At 47.6% G+C, this 15,390-nt stretch overlaps 1 protein-coding gene across 1 annotated transcript in view; it reads right to left on the bottom strand.

Moving 5' to 3' along the window:
- CTSC (cathepsin C) overlaps positions 1-3,850 on the bottom strand; it is a 38,245-nt gene extending 34,395 nt beyond the window's left edge. The window contains exon 1 of the mRNA XM_008171842.4: positions 3,294-3,850. Within this exon, the coding sequence (XP_008170064.1) occupies positions 3,294-3,459 (166 nt within the window). The 5' untranslated portion in view covers positions 3,460-3,850. The remainder of the gene's footprint in view (positions 1-3,293) is intronic.
- Between the last annotated feature and the right edge of the window lie 11,540 nt (positions 3,851-15,390).

The following is a 15,390-nucleotide window of genomic DNA, read 5'->3' as shown; positions in this document are numbered from 1 at the left end:
TTAAGGACTAACAAATTTATTAGAGCATAAGCTTTCGTGGACTACAGCCCACTTCTTCGGATGCATCCGAAGAAGTGGGCTGTAGTCCATGAAAGCTTATGCTCTAATAAATTTGTTAGTCTCTAAGGTGCCACAAGTACTCCTGTTCTTCTTTTTGCGGATACAGACTAACACGGCTGCTACTCTGAAACTAGGTATTATCAGTGCTCTGCCATTTAGTGCCATGCAGCCTAGAACAGACATTGCATGGCAGTTCCAAAAGGGGCATCCTTCCTCGCCTCAGAATCCCTCCTCCAAGCTTGCTTCCCACAACTAAAATCTCAACTCTGGGCAAGAGAAGCAGCAGAGCACCATTGAAAATAAAAGATGGTCAACCCAGAAAAATATGAAAGAGAAAATGACCTCTCCTCAGGGCAGTTCTCTGCCACCTCCCTTCCCTGTAGATTGTAAGCTCCTTCAGGCAAAAAAACCTGCTTTTTGGCTATGAAGTGCCAAGTGGAGCAATAGAGCTATATTGCATCACCCATCCACAACCAGGGAGTGGAGAGGGAAGTGTCCCAGAAGTCTGCCATGAAGATGGAGGCAGATGAGTGAAATGCAGAGAATGGATGGTGGAGTGAGTGGAAGCAGAGAATGGAATTTAGGGCAGGGAGATGCCGAATAAAACTACCACGGGGCAATATGAGAATGAGGCCCAATTTTAGATGACTTATGTGCATTCCCCATACTGAGCCAGGGGAGAAGACACCTGTTGGACAGTTTCACCAATGGCACTTGATTAAATTCACATCCACAAAGGACACTTAAAATATTTTTGAAACCGTTTTTAAATATGGGGCGGCAATCAGATTTGCACATAGCCATGTTCCAAACCACTGTAACTGTTTTAAAAGAAAAGGTCCCTGGCCCGGATCCACTGTAGTGACTGACTTTTAGATGCCTAAAAGTCACAGTCTGAGTGAGGCACCCAGGCTCCCCAAACAATGCATGATGAGAGACAGGTGCCTTAGAATGTGATCCACAAACTGTAACAAGCTGAACAGGGAGATGCCTAAACTAGCCAACCAGAGATGTCAATGAAAGGAGTGTGTCCAAGACCCACCCTTTCAGAGAGAGGCACCTAAGCCCCAGCTGTAGGAGGTGCCTATCTCTGGTCTGAAACCAGGGGAAGACAGTTATTCCTTTGCCTAACTTGTGAGTATAGGACGCAATCCAGTAGGTGCACTTAGAGGCTGAACCCCACACAAAACATTTAGGCCAGTGGCTAAAGTACTCGCCTGGGATGTGGGAGACCCTCATTACAAGTCCCTCCTCTGCCAGGTGAGAAGGGATTTGAACAGAGATCGGCTACCTGGCAGGTCGCAGGGCAGGACAAGAGGCAATGGATTCAAACTACAGCATAGTAGATTTAGATTAAATCTCAGGAAAAACGTCCTAACTGTAAAACCTGTAGGACAATGGAACAGACTGCCTAGGGAGGTTGTGGAAGCTTCTTCACTGGAGATTTTCAAAAGGAAGCTGGATAGCCACCTGTCCTGGATGGTTTAAACCCAACAAATCCTGCATCTTGGCAGGGGTTACCCTAGATGACCCTTGTGGTCCCTAACATTTCTAACCCTATAGTTCTATGATTCTAAGGCAGCTCCCTGCTCTGTGGATCGCTCTGGGGTTTAGGAGTCTGGGCATATTTACACTTCGAGATTGGGTGTGATTCCTTGATTGAGGAGATATACCCATGCTAACAATAAAGCAGAACTGTGGCAGCACAAGAGGTGGGCGGGGCTAGGAGAATCTGTGATGGTCCGTAGCTGGGGTGGTTAGCCCCTCCCACTGCTTGCACTACAGCAACCATTTTTAGTCCAGTAGTTTGATTCCCAGCTCGAGGAGGCACACATGCTAGCTCTCCTCAATCACACACTCAGCTCAAAGTGTAGAATACCCCTAGAGTGAGGCAGCAGGGTGTTTGCCCAGAGGCAGGGTCAGGCACACTTTACTGCAAAAATGTAAAAAGAACAGGAGTACTTGTGGCACCTTAGAGACTAACAAATTTATTAGAGCATAAGCTTTCGTGGACTACAGCCGAAATGCATACCGAAGAAGTGGGCTGTAGTCCACGAAAGCTTATGCTCTAATAAATTTGTTAGTCTCTAAGGTACCACAAGTACTCCTGTTCTTTTTGCGGATACAGACTAACACGGCTGCTACTCTGAAACCTGCAAAAATGTAGGTGCCAAGCAAGTTTAAGCACCTACAGGGTTAAGCTGCAGTCAAGCAGGAGTTTTGTAGATCACAGTGGCTTCTAAAAATGGGAATTAGGTGCCTAAATCTGGGGGTTAGAGACTTTAAGTATCTTTATGAATCCATGCCCATGCCCCTATTAGAAAAGGTATCCAAGACTAACTGCAACCACTTTTTAAACACAAAAGTAGCAAAGTCTTGTTCCTGACATAAGCAAGGTCAAAAAGACAAGTAAAATGAAATCAGATGGAACTTTCCTACTTAAAGTTACAAGTCTTATAAACCACAAATTACTCAAACGTGTAGGCTTGATTTACTTGTAACCAATGTGCCCTTTAGCATCACATGGTGAGACGGAAGGGAAATTCCATTATTAGTCCCTATTCCCATCCTAACCTCCTGAATTTGTCATAACATATTGCTGCTTAGTAACAGAATAAAAATGCCTGTATGTGGAAGAGAAAAGTTCTGAAACAGTTTTTACGGCTCACATTTAGTTCCCTACAGAATTGCGGGGGCTAACACCCAATTTCTCATTCTACTTCCTCTTCTGATATCTGAATTGATACATCAGAGTGGGAATTTCCTAAGAACAGGCCAGCTGAAAATTAACCAGAAAGAAGTAATTTAAAGAGAAGAAACAAATACACAAGTTTCCACGGAGTTCTTACGGGGTCCAAGGGTCATGTAATCCAGACAATCCCTTTTACAGAAATATCCCGTGTGGTTTTAGTTTCCCATTAAATGAATTAGGGGGCGCAGATTTTGGACGGGGGGAGAGGATCTGTTCAAACAGGAGTGGATCAGAGCATACCCCATGGTTTTAAAAAAGCCAGGGGGAAAAGAACGTGTTTTGCCAACACTCTTAAGGGACCTCACCAAGGGGGCTTTTTTTTGTTCGTTTTAAAAAGGATTTTAACTAACGCGTGTTTGTCTGAGATTGTCACAATCTGATTATCGTGCTGATCAGAGGAGGGGAAAAGCAAAACGAAAGAGAAAACCAGTTGGAGAAAGAAAATAAAGGGGGGGGGGAATAAATGCCCCCCAGCACTTACCCATCTCGGAGCAGTTAATGTGTCGGTTCTGCCCCCCCTTCCCCACCTGGAAGACCCAAGTGCCCTCCAGGTCCGCAAAGCTGCAGTTGGCCGGGGTGTCGGCCAGCGACTCCCGGAGCTGGCAGAGCAGGAGGACGGGGAGAAGGCACCATGCTAAGCGCCCCATGCCTGCGGGCGGCGGCTCCACACAGCCCCGCTGCTGGGGGAGCCGAGCTGGACTGGGCGGCGCGGAGACAGTCCAGCAAGGGCAGCAGCAGCGGCCTCCCTCCCCCAGCTCTACGCGCTACCGGGGACCCAGGGCCAGACCCGCCCCGGAGGGATCACGTGGAGAAGGGGAAAGTGGCCTCCTCCCCTGTCCCGGAGCTGGCCTGCTGGGTGCAGCAAGGCGGATGCAGCAGCAGCAAACCCAGCTCCCTCGTGGGGTGACAGGTCTGTTATCCCGGGCTAGCCGCGCACCGTCCCCCAGCATCTTTCATGAGCTTCCCCGGGGCTCCAGACAACACGGCAGAGGCAGAGACCTGGCTGTAGCAGATCCGCACCCTCCCCCCGCCCTGAACAAGTTGTGTGCTGGCGCTGGGTAGGAAAGGGTGTATTTTCTTTCCCTTTAACACCCCGCCCCCCCCCCCACACACACACACACGCTGGACATCCAAAACTTTTCATTTTTTGACCAAATCCCCATTGAAGTACAACATTCTTTAGTCAAACATTTTCAACCAGCTCTGTTAGAAATACCGTCGTCCCCCTCCCCCAGATGGGGAAAAAACAATGTTGCCGCCAGTTCCTCCCTCTTCCACCTCCCACTGAATTTGGGGGTGGGAGGCGGTTCATATGAAAGAGAAGCAAATTGGTTCCTAGATCAGAACCACCCCAGCTTCTGATTTGGCAACTCTCCAATGAGCAGTTTTTACAGAATCAAACTCAAACCACTTTGATTTGTCTGTTGCAGAGATGGAGCAAACTCCCAAATCTTATTTTTTTTTTATAAAGAATATCAGGGTTGGAAGGGATCTTAGGAAGTCATCTAGTCCAACTCCCTGATCAAAGCAGGACCCATCCCCAGACAGGTTTTTGCTCCAGATCCCTGGATAGTCCCCTTAAGGATTAAACTCACAACCTTGGGTTGAGGAGGTTAATGCTCAAACCACTGAGCTATCCCTTCCACTGAATTTTGATGATTCAAATAATCTGCCTAGTTTTTCAAACTCCAGAATTACAAAGAAGGAAGTGCAAACCCAAACCACAGAACCCCTCCAGCTCATCAGCTGATACACAAACCATCCTGTGTGACTTGCACATTCAGAGAAATCCTGACTTGTTTTGAACTTGTTCTCCCTCATATTTTAATACAGTTTGTTCACATGTAAAACATAGCATCCCCTTTTCCCACCCGCCTTTCTCTTCTGCTCACAGGGCACTATAATTACATGGCAGCCTAGTGCTTGTCTACACTAGTGCTCCCACCATTTCCCCATAATTATTAATCAGGCTTAGTAATGCCTAGGGACCAGCTGACAAGAGGGTCCTGTTGTGCTGGCACTGTACAACAGAGTAGCAGACTGTCCCTATTCTGCAGCGCTTACATTCTAAGTAGACAAAACACATATAATTTTTACAGACAGTAGCAAGCATCCATGTTCGAATTTTCAAACGGACATGTACTAGCTAAATAGCCCGTCGGAATACTCAAATTTGCAGCCTTAGGGCTTCTCTTCACGTACAGCGCGACGGGGAAGCGCTTTAGTGAAGATGCTACATCGCCGACGGGGGAGAAAGGTAGCTGTGTTGACGGGAGAAGCTCTCCGGTCAACATGGCACTGTCTACACAGAAGGTTAGGTCTCACTCAAAGGCATGGATTTTTCACACCCCTGAACGACGTAGTTGTACCAATATAGGGCTGTAGTGTAGACCTGGCATCAGCGGCTTACAAGGTCCTTTCAAATGAGTAGACTGCCAGCATATGACAGGTATATCCAGTAACAATGGATAAGCACATGAAGTGAGTGTTCCTGATCAGAACATCAATAGTGAAATGGTTAACTGTGTGAGCATTTACATGCCCCTGGAATGAAAGTGTTCACATTTCTCTTAATGGTTGTTGTTTCATTGTGTCTGCAGATTCCAAACATGCATAGCTTTCTATTCTGAAGGTTATGTCTACAACCAGAGATGCTAGACAATTTATGCATGAGTGAATGGATTCTGGGGAGGAGCAAGGGGGAGTAAGATATATAGAAATAACCTATGCTAGTGGAGTTTGCAGAAATTTTAACAATGAAGTGTTGACACTGAAATTAATGCATTGCTTTGACTAACAGTGTGTTTTTAAACTGTTTTAGTTATTTACTTATTTTGTTTGGTTTTTATCAGTTTAGTTTAAATCAATTCCTAAATGAATTAAGCTATACCTGGTTAAAACCAAAATCAAAGTGTCCACACAGTCTTTTGCACTGGTTTAACTAAATTAGCTTAAAATCACACCTTTAGTTAAACCAGAGCACTGAATTTCAATGCCAATACTTCACAGCTTGAATTTCTTCCAGTCATCCTCAAGGGGAGGAATTAGTTTCAATGACAACATTGCGAGAACCATCATCTAGTAAATGTCCTTGTTCAGGGCAACAGAAAAACAATAACACACTGCACTTATTCAGAGACTATCATTAGAGGTTTTACAAAGGTGGGTGAACTAAAACTCCTCCCACATTGCAGATAAGGAAACTGGCATGACTTCAATTCAGTGAGACTTCGTTGGGATGAGAAGCTATACAAATGTTGTCAAGGTACCGAAATGAAAAAGGAACAGGCCCCTAATGGATATGTCAGAGGTAGCTACAATTTGTTTTCCATATGCACTGCCATTTCTGACTGTTCCTGATCTGGTGACAAGTGGCTACATAGCATGATGCCATCTCTTCTGACTCTCACCTTTCACCCATGGTGTCAGGGCACAATGTTTACCTTGTTTTCTTGATAATATGAGGAAATATCCTTCTTGCACTTGCCTCTTATTTTGGAGCAGAAAGCATCTCTATCTCAGGGTTTGTCTACACTTTCAGCGCTCTGCTACTGTAGCACTTAGTATTTATGCTGATGGGGTAGGTACTCCGCCTCCCTGAAAAGCAATAGCTATGTCGATGAGAGAAGCCCTCCTGTTGACATAGTGTTGTCTACACCAGTGTTTAGGTCAGTATGACTACATCAGTCAGGGGTGTGGAATTAGTTATACCTATGTAAGTTTGTACTGTAGACCAAGCTTCAATCTGTCCTCTGTTACATTGATTGTATATGGGTTTGGACTGTGCTTTGTGCCTTCCTTTCCACCTGTAGCTGATGGTCGCTGAAGGCTTGTCTACACGCTAAGTTGCACCTGTTTAACTTAAATCTGTTTAGAGTCACACCTTTAGGCTATGTCAACCTGTGGAACTCCTTGCCAGAGATGTTGTGAAGGCCAAGACTATAACAGGGTTCAACAACAACAACAACAACAAAGAACTAGATAAGTTCATGGAGGATAGGTCCATCAATGGCTATTAGCCAGGATGGACAGGAATGGTGTCCCTAACCTCTGTTTGTCAGAAGCTGGGAATGGGTGATGGGATGGATCACTTGATGATTACCTGTTCTGTTCATTCCCTCTGGGACACCTGGCATTGATCACTGTTGGAAGACAGGATACTGGGCTAGCATGGACCTTTGGTCTGACCCAGTATGGCTGTTCTTATGTCTTCATTGCAAATACAGGTGTGTCTTTACATCGAGCTAGCTAATGATATAAAATCCTTGTCTAAGGCATGGGTAGATTTTACCTCCACGTAGCTAGTGGAACTCAACTTGTATCCCCTACCTGGCATTTACCTTGAGTAGCTAAATGGAATTAAAAGCTACCTGTGCCATATCTCTGCTAGGACGGTACATTGAGATAGCTATCACAATATAAAAACCACACCTATTTTTTAGAGGGTAGATACAGCCTTAAACTCCTACCACTGTGTATGTAGACTAGGCCTTAGATAAGATTCAGCCTTGGTCTTGCAGATTTCAATGCAGTGAGCTCTATCCTGATAGTTTAGAACAGAAATGTTAACAGTTTTGTCTCTGTTGTAGTCATGTTGGTCCCAGCATATTAGAGAGACAAGGTGGGTGAGGTAATATCTTTTATTGGACCAACTTTTCTGAGTATCTTTCCTAGACCTGAAGAAGAGCTCTGCATAGCTTGAAAGCATGTCTCTTTCACCAACAGAAGTTGGTCCAATAAAAGATGCTACCTCACCCACCTTGTCTCTTTAACAGGTTTAGCTAGCTTCCCTGATCTGTGTGTAGTGTCTTATGACATAAGCAAGAATAGAGAATTCTGTATTGGCAAAGGGGGGGGGGAGGAGGGGGAAGCAGATGATGTAACTGGGCTGTGACCATTTAAATGCTAATATTATAAAGTGCTGGGTAAATCACAAACTCAACAGGAGTCTAATAGAGTTTGGATTTGTTTCTTTGACAGCCAGGATGTCATAACATTAGCATTTATATAGTCCTGAGTAGGCTCTGAAGTAAACATCTCAACAAGTAAACTTTGTTGCTGTTATTCTTTGTCTGTGGACAGTTTTCTGCAAGGTCTGTCTCCTATGCCAGCTCTGCACTATGAAATTAGGGCAGTATAACTACGTCATTCAGAATGTGAAAAATCCACACCCCTGAGCAATGCAGTTAAACCAACCTAACCCCTGGTATAGACACGGGGAGTACGTATACCTATGGGAGAAGCCTTCCAGTCGGCGTAGGCAGCGTCTTCACTGAAGCACTACAGCAGCACAGCTGCAATGCTTTAAGTGTAGACCTGCCTCTCATCGCATGGTTTTGAAAAGTGAAGCTCTGTCTACAAAGGCTTTGTTTTCACTGACTTTTTTGTTTTTTTTGCAGTGAGAGAAGGAATGAAACTGAGACCTTTCCACAGGGGGGTGCAGGGGAGGGGAGAGAGAGACGTGCAGGGCCAGTGCAAGGATGTTTTGCACCCTAGGTGAAACTTCCACCTTGTGCCCTCCCCGAGTCCTGCGGCAGCTCCCTGCCCTGAGGTGCCCCCCCTGCTGCACCCCACCCCCCCCGGCCCAGGGAGCCGTGCGGCAGCTCCGTACCCTAGCTCACCTCTGCTCTGTCCCCTCCCCGAGCCCTGCGGCAGCTCCCCCCCCACCGCCCTGAGGCACCTCCCCAGCAGCAGACCCCACTCTCACTCCACCCTGAGGCGCCTCCCCCATGGCAGCACCCCCCCTGCCCAGGGAGCCATGCGGCAGCTCCCCACCCAAGCTCACCTCTGCTCCGCCCCCTCCCCGAGCCCTGCGGCAGCTCCCCCCGCCCTGCCCTGAGGCACCTCCCCAGCAGCAGACCCCACTCTCACTCCGCCTTGAGGCACACACCCCCCCCCCCCGTGGCAGCTCTCCCCCCTCACCCAGGGAGCCATGCGGCAGCTCCTCACCCCAGCTCACCTCTGCTCCGCCTCCTCCCCAGCACGCCATCGCTGCTCCACTTCTCCCGCCTCCCAGGCTTGTGGCGCCAATCAGCTGTTTGGCGCCGCAAGCCTGAGAGAGATGCAGAGTCGGGCAGCGTGCTCAGGGAAGGAGGCGGAGCAGAAGTGAGCTGGGGCGGGGTGTTCCCCTGCATGCCCCCCCCCCTACTTGCTGCAGGCGGCCTTCCCCGCACCCCGCTACCCCAGCTCCCTTCGCCTAAATGCTGACGATGACCGGGGCGGCCGAAGATCCGGCCACCGCGGTCGCCGCCAAAGAAAATGCCGCCCCCCAAATGCTAGCGCCCTAGGCGACCGCCTAGGTCGCCTAATGGGTTGCACCGGCCCTGGAGACGTGTTATGAAAAACACCTTTATCCCCGTAAAATTACATTAAAAACTATTAAAATGTTATACGATTAAATTATATACACAAAAATATATGAATAAAATAAAGCAAAACACCTTTTAAGGAAACATTAAACATGGATCACTAAAGCAGCAGCATCACCAAGTTCACTCAAAATATTGTTAACACACCAAGTCAACCAAAAAGTGTCCAGGTTACAAGTCAATTTGTAAAAGCTGTAATCAATCCGCAGCCAGGCCACAATCAGTGCACGGAACAGATCAGTTGGTTTCCAGGTCCTGTAGATCCTCCCCTTAGGCTGGGGGGGGTCCTTCAGCAGTAGGTACATGGACTCTTCCGGGGGCAGTTCCAAGCAAGACTGTACACTCATTACAGTGCAGGTCAAAAGCCTGGTTTGGAAATTCCCAGAGATGAGATTCCTGGCTGGGAATGGAGCATGCAGTCATTTCAGAGGCCAGTGACACAAGCAAGTGAAAAAGAAAACACCTCACATCACTCTACCCTGGCCATTCTGTTCTGGTGAGATTTCAAAACAGCTAGTTTTGCCCGAGCCAGCAAAACGTTAGCCAGGCAGGAAACTGGCCAAATGCGAGCACTGTATCTCACTCCAAGAACAAACCAGAAAGCATTGGCTAAGAACCCCATTAATCTTTAATACATTAAAAAAATGGTGGTACAATAAAGAAATAAATGAAGAGAACACTGACCCAATCCCGAAAGCTTCTGAAGCAGGGGCGGGCAAACTTTTTGGCCTGAGGGCCACATTGGGTTTCCGAAATTGTATGGTGGGCCGGTTAGGGGAGGCTGTGCCTCCCCAAACAGCCAGGCGTGGCCCGGCCCCTGTCCCCATCCGACACCCCCCCCCGCTTCTTGCCCCCTGACGGCCCCCCCAGGACCCCTGCCCCATCCACCCCCCCTACTCTCTGTCCCCTAACTGCCCCTAGACCCCCCCTCCCCTAACTGCCCCCCGCCGCCCCATCCAACCCCTCCTCTCCTTCCTGACTGCCCCCCCGGGACCCTGCCCCATCCAACCACCTCTTCTTCCTGACCGCCCAAGACCCCCTCCCCTAACTGACCCCAATGCTGCCCCCCACCGCCCCATTCAATGCCCCCCCCCCGACTGCCCCCCTGGGACACCTGCTCCATCCACTCTCCCTGCTCCCTAACCACCCCTGGAACCCCTGCCCCTGACTGCTCCCCACTGCCCCATCCAACCCCTCCTCTCCTTCCTAACTGCCCCCCCCGGGACCCCTGTCCCATCCAACCCCCCTGTTCCCCACCCTCTGACTACCCCGACCCCTATCCACACCCCCAGCCCCTGATGATCCCCCGAACTCCCCTGCCCTCTATCCAACTCCCCTCCCCCTGCCCCCTTACTGCGCTGCCTGGAGCACCGGTGGCTGGCGGCCTGGCTGCACCAGGACAGGCAGCCGCGCCGCCCAGCTGGAGCCAGCCACGGACCGCGCAGCACAGAGACCGGGTCAGGCCAGGCTCTGCAGCTGCGCTGCCCCAGGAGCTCGCAGTCCTGCTGCCCAGAGCATTGCGCCCGCGGCGCAGTGAGCTGAGGCTGCGGGGGAGGGAGGACAGCGGGGGAGGGGCCGGGGGCTAGCTTCCTGGGCCAGGAGCTCAGGGGCCGGGCAGAACAGTCCCGCGGGCCGGATGTGGCCTGCGGGCTGTAGTTTGCCCTCCTCTGTTCTAATGTTTTGAAAAGATAGCTATGGTTAACTCTATCAAAGGCCTTCTCCTGGCATAATTGAAAGAAGCCTCATATCCGGGTTACATAGGGTTACCATATTTCAATAGTGCAAAAAGAGGACACTCCATGGGACCCTGCCCCCGCCCCAACTCCGCCCTTCCCTGCCCCCGGCCCCGCCCCAACTCCTCCCCTTCCCCACCCCAACTCCGCCCCCTCCCGAGCACCCCACATTCCTCCTCCTCCATCCCGCCCCCCGGCTGCTGCACTGGGGAAGTTGTTTCGGTCCCCGCCGCGGTGGAGAGCGGCAGGAGCCAGGAAAGTTGGAGCACGGGGAGGAGGCGGTCCCCTTACCATGCCTCCCTATTTTCCCGGACATGTTCGGCTTTTTGGAAATTCCTCCTGGACGGGGATTTGAGGACCAAAAAGCCAGACATGTCTGGGAAAATCCGGACGCATGGTAACCCTACCTCTGACACTCACCTCTCCCTCCACTGGAGGGACTCCCCTGTCCATACCTGTCCCGGGGCCTTCCTTTAAAGGGGCATCCCCATATCAGCGGGGTCTACTTGGAAAAGATAATATTTACTCCCTTGTGCGGCTGAGCTGGGCTGTGACAATCCAACACATCATGAGTACTGTGAGAAATGGGGCACAACACTAACCAAGGCAGTGTCATTTCAGGGACTGTATGGGCCTCGAAGTTCAAACAAACAAGCTATATAAAGTCCTTTTCTTTACTGGGAAGCCAAATGGAAGTTTTTCTAGAAGGGTATTTTTAGAAATCTCAGTATAATGACAAATTTCAAGCTCAGTTAAATAACTTTTTTGTTCAATGATGCAGAGCACAATTAGTATAGAGACATGAATAGTGAGAGATCCAAGCTGGTTTGCCTGATATTGTATAAAAATGTGTGCAACTTTGCTATAGAAGGCCTTGCCAAACTAATTATTGAAGCATATGCAACCATCATCGTAGACAGTGACTTGTTTATACTGCTCTATATACTATACCAGTGTTTCTCAATCTGGAAGTCACGATTTATTTGATAATTTATATGGTAAAAATGAGAAAATAAGCAATTTTTCAGTAATACTGTGCTGTGATACTTGTATTTGTATGTCTGATTTTGTAAGCAAATAGTTTTTAAGTGAGGGGTACTCAAGACAAATCAGCCTCCTGAAGGAGGTACAGTAGTCTGGAAACATTGACAACCACTGCTCTAATTGACCTGGATCAAGAATGTCTTTGTTTTACTTTCTATTTCTATTGTAAGGCTATTGGGGTCTCAGAAGGATTTTTTGAATCATGTTTTTAGAAATTTCATAAATGGACCACTGCACTTCCTCCAAATTCATGAGTCTGATGTTTCATTTTTTAAGACCAAAGGTCCCTGCATCTTCTAAGTATTAGAGTGAGTTGTTTTCCAGAAACCCAAAGATGGAAGCTCATTAGCAATCTATTTGTGTGTAATACATTTTATAGTAACAAATAAAAAGGAAGTCACAACTGGTCTAGTCAAATTTGCTTCCTGTCCTCTAGTCAGGGACATATCTCCCTGCTGTCAACAGTTCTCTCCAGAAACAGCAAAAGAAAGATCCCAGATCAATCTATGAAACTGAAAAAGGTATTCCCAGAAACACTGAGAAAATGAATGCCAAGGGCTTTTGTTACACTTTACCAGGGAGATCAGGAGTGAATGCACCAAACCGAAAACTCACTGCTGTGGAAATAAACACTCAGGGCTAGACTCTGCTTGGAGACAGCAGAATCTGCTACCATTTGCTGCTCTGAGGTGTACAGTGCCTCACAGAGCTGGGGAAAGGAGGCAAGACCATGGCTGGCAGTGCAGGAGAGAGTAAGGTGCATCGCTGGCCTCCCCTCTGCGCTGCTATGGTGCCGAGCACCCCCCTCACCGGGCCCCCCAGGCGGTGCGTGGTTGCTGGTGAGAATATGCTTAAGGTTGGCAGGTTGTCTGTGGGCGAGGACTGGCCTGCCTCCCAAGGTCTGTGAAAGTGAGGGATCATTGTCCAGGATGGGTTGTAGATCACTGATGATGCGTTGGAGAGGTTTAAGCTGAGGACTGTAGGTGATGGCCAGTGGAGTTCTGTTGGTTTCTCTTCTGGGCCTGTCTTGTAGCAGGAGGCTTCTGGGTACACGTCTGGCTCTGTTGATTTGTTTCTTTATTTCCTTGTGTGGGTATCGTAGTTTTGAGAATGCTTGGTGAAGATCTTGTAGGTGTTGGTCTCTGTCTGAGGGGTTGGAGCAGATGCGATTGTACCTCAGTGCTTGGCTGTAGACGATGGATCGTGTGGTGTGACCGGGGTGGAAGCTGGAGGCATGAAGGTAGGCGTAGCGGTCGGTGGGTTTTCGGTATAGGGTGGTGTTAATGTGGCCATCGCTTATTTGTACGGTGGTGTCCAGGAAGTGGTATAGAGAAAGTAAATAAGGAAGTGTTATTTACTCCTTCTCATAACACAAGAACTAGGGGCCACCAAATGAAATTAATAGGCAGCAGGTTTAAAACAAACAAAAGGAAGCATTTCTTCACACAGTGCACAGTCAACCTGTGGAACTCTTTGCCAGAGGACGTTGTGAAGGCCAAGACTATAACGGGGTTCAAAAAAGAACTAGATAAATTCACGGAGGATAGGTCCATCAATGGCTATTAGCCAGGCTGGGCCGGGATGGGGTCCCTAGCCTCTGTTTACCAGAAGCTGGGAATGGGTGACAGGGGATGGATCATTTGATGATTACCTGTTCTGTTCAATCCTTCTGGGGCATCTGGCATTGGCCACTGTCAGAAGACAGGATACTGGGTTAGATGGACCTTTGGTCTGACCCAGTATGGTCGTTCTTATGCCTCTGTACTTGGGTGAAGTGGAAAAGTGGGTGGCAATGGAAACTAGAAATCCTGATACCAGGACAACCATATCAGTCAGAACTAATTAAGAACAGAGAAAAAATGAAATTTGGAATTTCCAATCAACTCTCATGTAAATAAGTAGTTACAAATCTAAAGCATTTCACTTTGCAAGTGTTTGCTTGGTTAAATTTTTAGCTTCATGGTTATTTCCAAACCTGTTCTCCATTTCTAAAAGATGGGGAAACTGAGACACAAAAATTAAGTAGACATCTACCCCAATATAACGTGACCCGATATAACACAAATTCGGATATAACGTGGTAAAGCAGTGCCCCGGAAGGGTGGGGGGAGTGGGGCGGGGCTGCTCATTCCGGTGGATCAAAGCAAGTTCGATATAACGCAGTTTCACCTATAATGCGGTAAGATTTTTTGGCTCCTGAGGACAGCGTTATATCGGGGTAGAGGTGTATTTTGCCTAAATCTCAGAATGAAGTCAGTGGAAGAACCAAATGGAGCAGTCAGATTTTTTAAAACTTTTGTTTCTGCATTTTGTTTTTTAAATGGTGAAAATATAAAAAATTACACACCCTTCCTCCTAAACACAAAAATGAGGAACTTCTGTAAATTTGCTGTAGATGGAAACTCAGCAGTTTCACAGATAACTATTGCAGCCAAACTGCCTTTTGCTACTTCATAGGACTAGAACTCTCATGAGAAAAGCTTTTCTTGCAGTATTTTGAAATACATTAGAACCCCAGAGTTACGAACACCTTGGGAATGGAGCAACAGAAGGTCCTGTGGCACCTTTAAGACTAACAGAAGTATTGGGAGCATAAGCTTTCGTGGATAAGAACCTCACTTCTTCAGATGCAAGGTGCCACAGGACCCTCTGTTGCTTTTTACAGATTCAGACTAACACGGCTACCCCTCTGATACTTGGGAATGGAGGTTGTTCGTAACTCTGAAATGTTCATAACTCAACAAAATATTATGAAAAAACAATGAGGAATCCTTGTGGCATTTCTTTGGGCATAAGCTTTCGTGGGCTAGAACCCACTTCATCAGATGCATGGAGTGGAAAATACAGGAGCAGGTATAGATACATGAGAGGATGGGAGTTGCCTTACCAAGTGTGAGGTCAGTCTAATGAGACAAATCAATTAACAGCAGGATACCAAGGGTGGAAATATTATGGCTGTTCTTTCAAAAGTTTACAATGAACATCGACTTAGTGCAGCTTTGAAACTTTACTATGCAGAAAAAAATGCTGCTTTCCCTTTATTTTTAGTAGTTTACATTTAACACAGCACTGTTCTGTATTTACTTTGTTTTTATTTATTTATGTATTTATTTTTGGTCTCTGCGGCTGCTTGGTTGAGTACTTCCGGATCCAAATGAGGTGTGGTTCACTGGTCAGTTCGTAACTCTGGTGTTTGTAACTCTGAGGTTCTACTGTAGCCCCTTCTGGACCTGTTTAGAACCTCGAAATGCACAATATGCATGAGGAAACAAAGGCTAACTAGGCCATTTAAAAATTCCAGGATTAGTTTGATGGGTGGACTGCAGATTAGGGTTAGTTTGTATTTACTTCAAACTCTTTTCCCCACACTTATGCACATATTCCTACTCTGTGGTACTAGGCATCAGTTCACTAAAACATTTGCTCACATAGG

This window comes from Chrysemys picta, chromosome 1 (assembly GCF_011386835.1).
Source record: "Chrysemys picta bellii isolate R12L10 chromosome 1, ASM1138683v2, whole genome shotgun sequence".
Lineage (NCBI taxonomy): Eukaryota > Metazoa > Chordata > Testudines > Emydidae > Chrysemys > Chrysemys picta.
The sequence above is the reverse complement of the archived record's forward strand: the minus strand, read 5'-3'. Positions and strand labels throughout refer to the sequence as shown.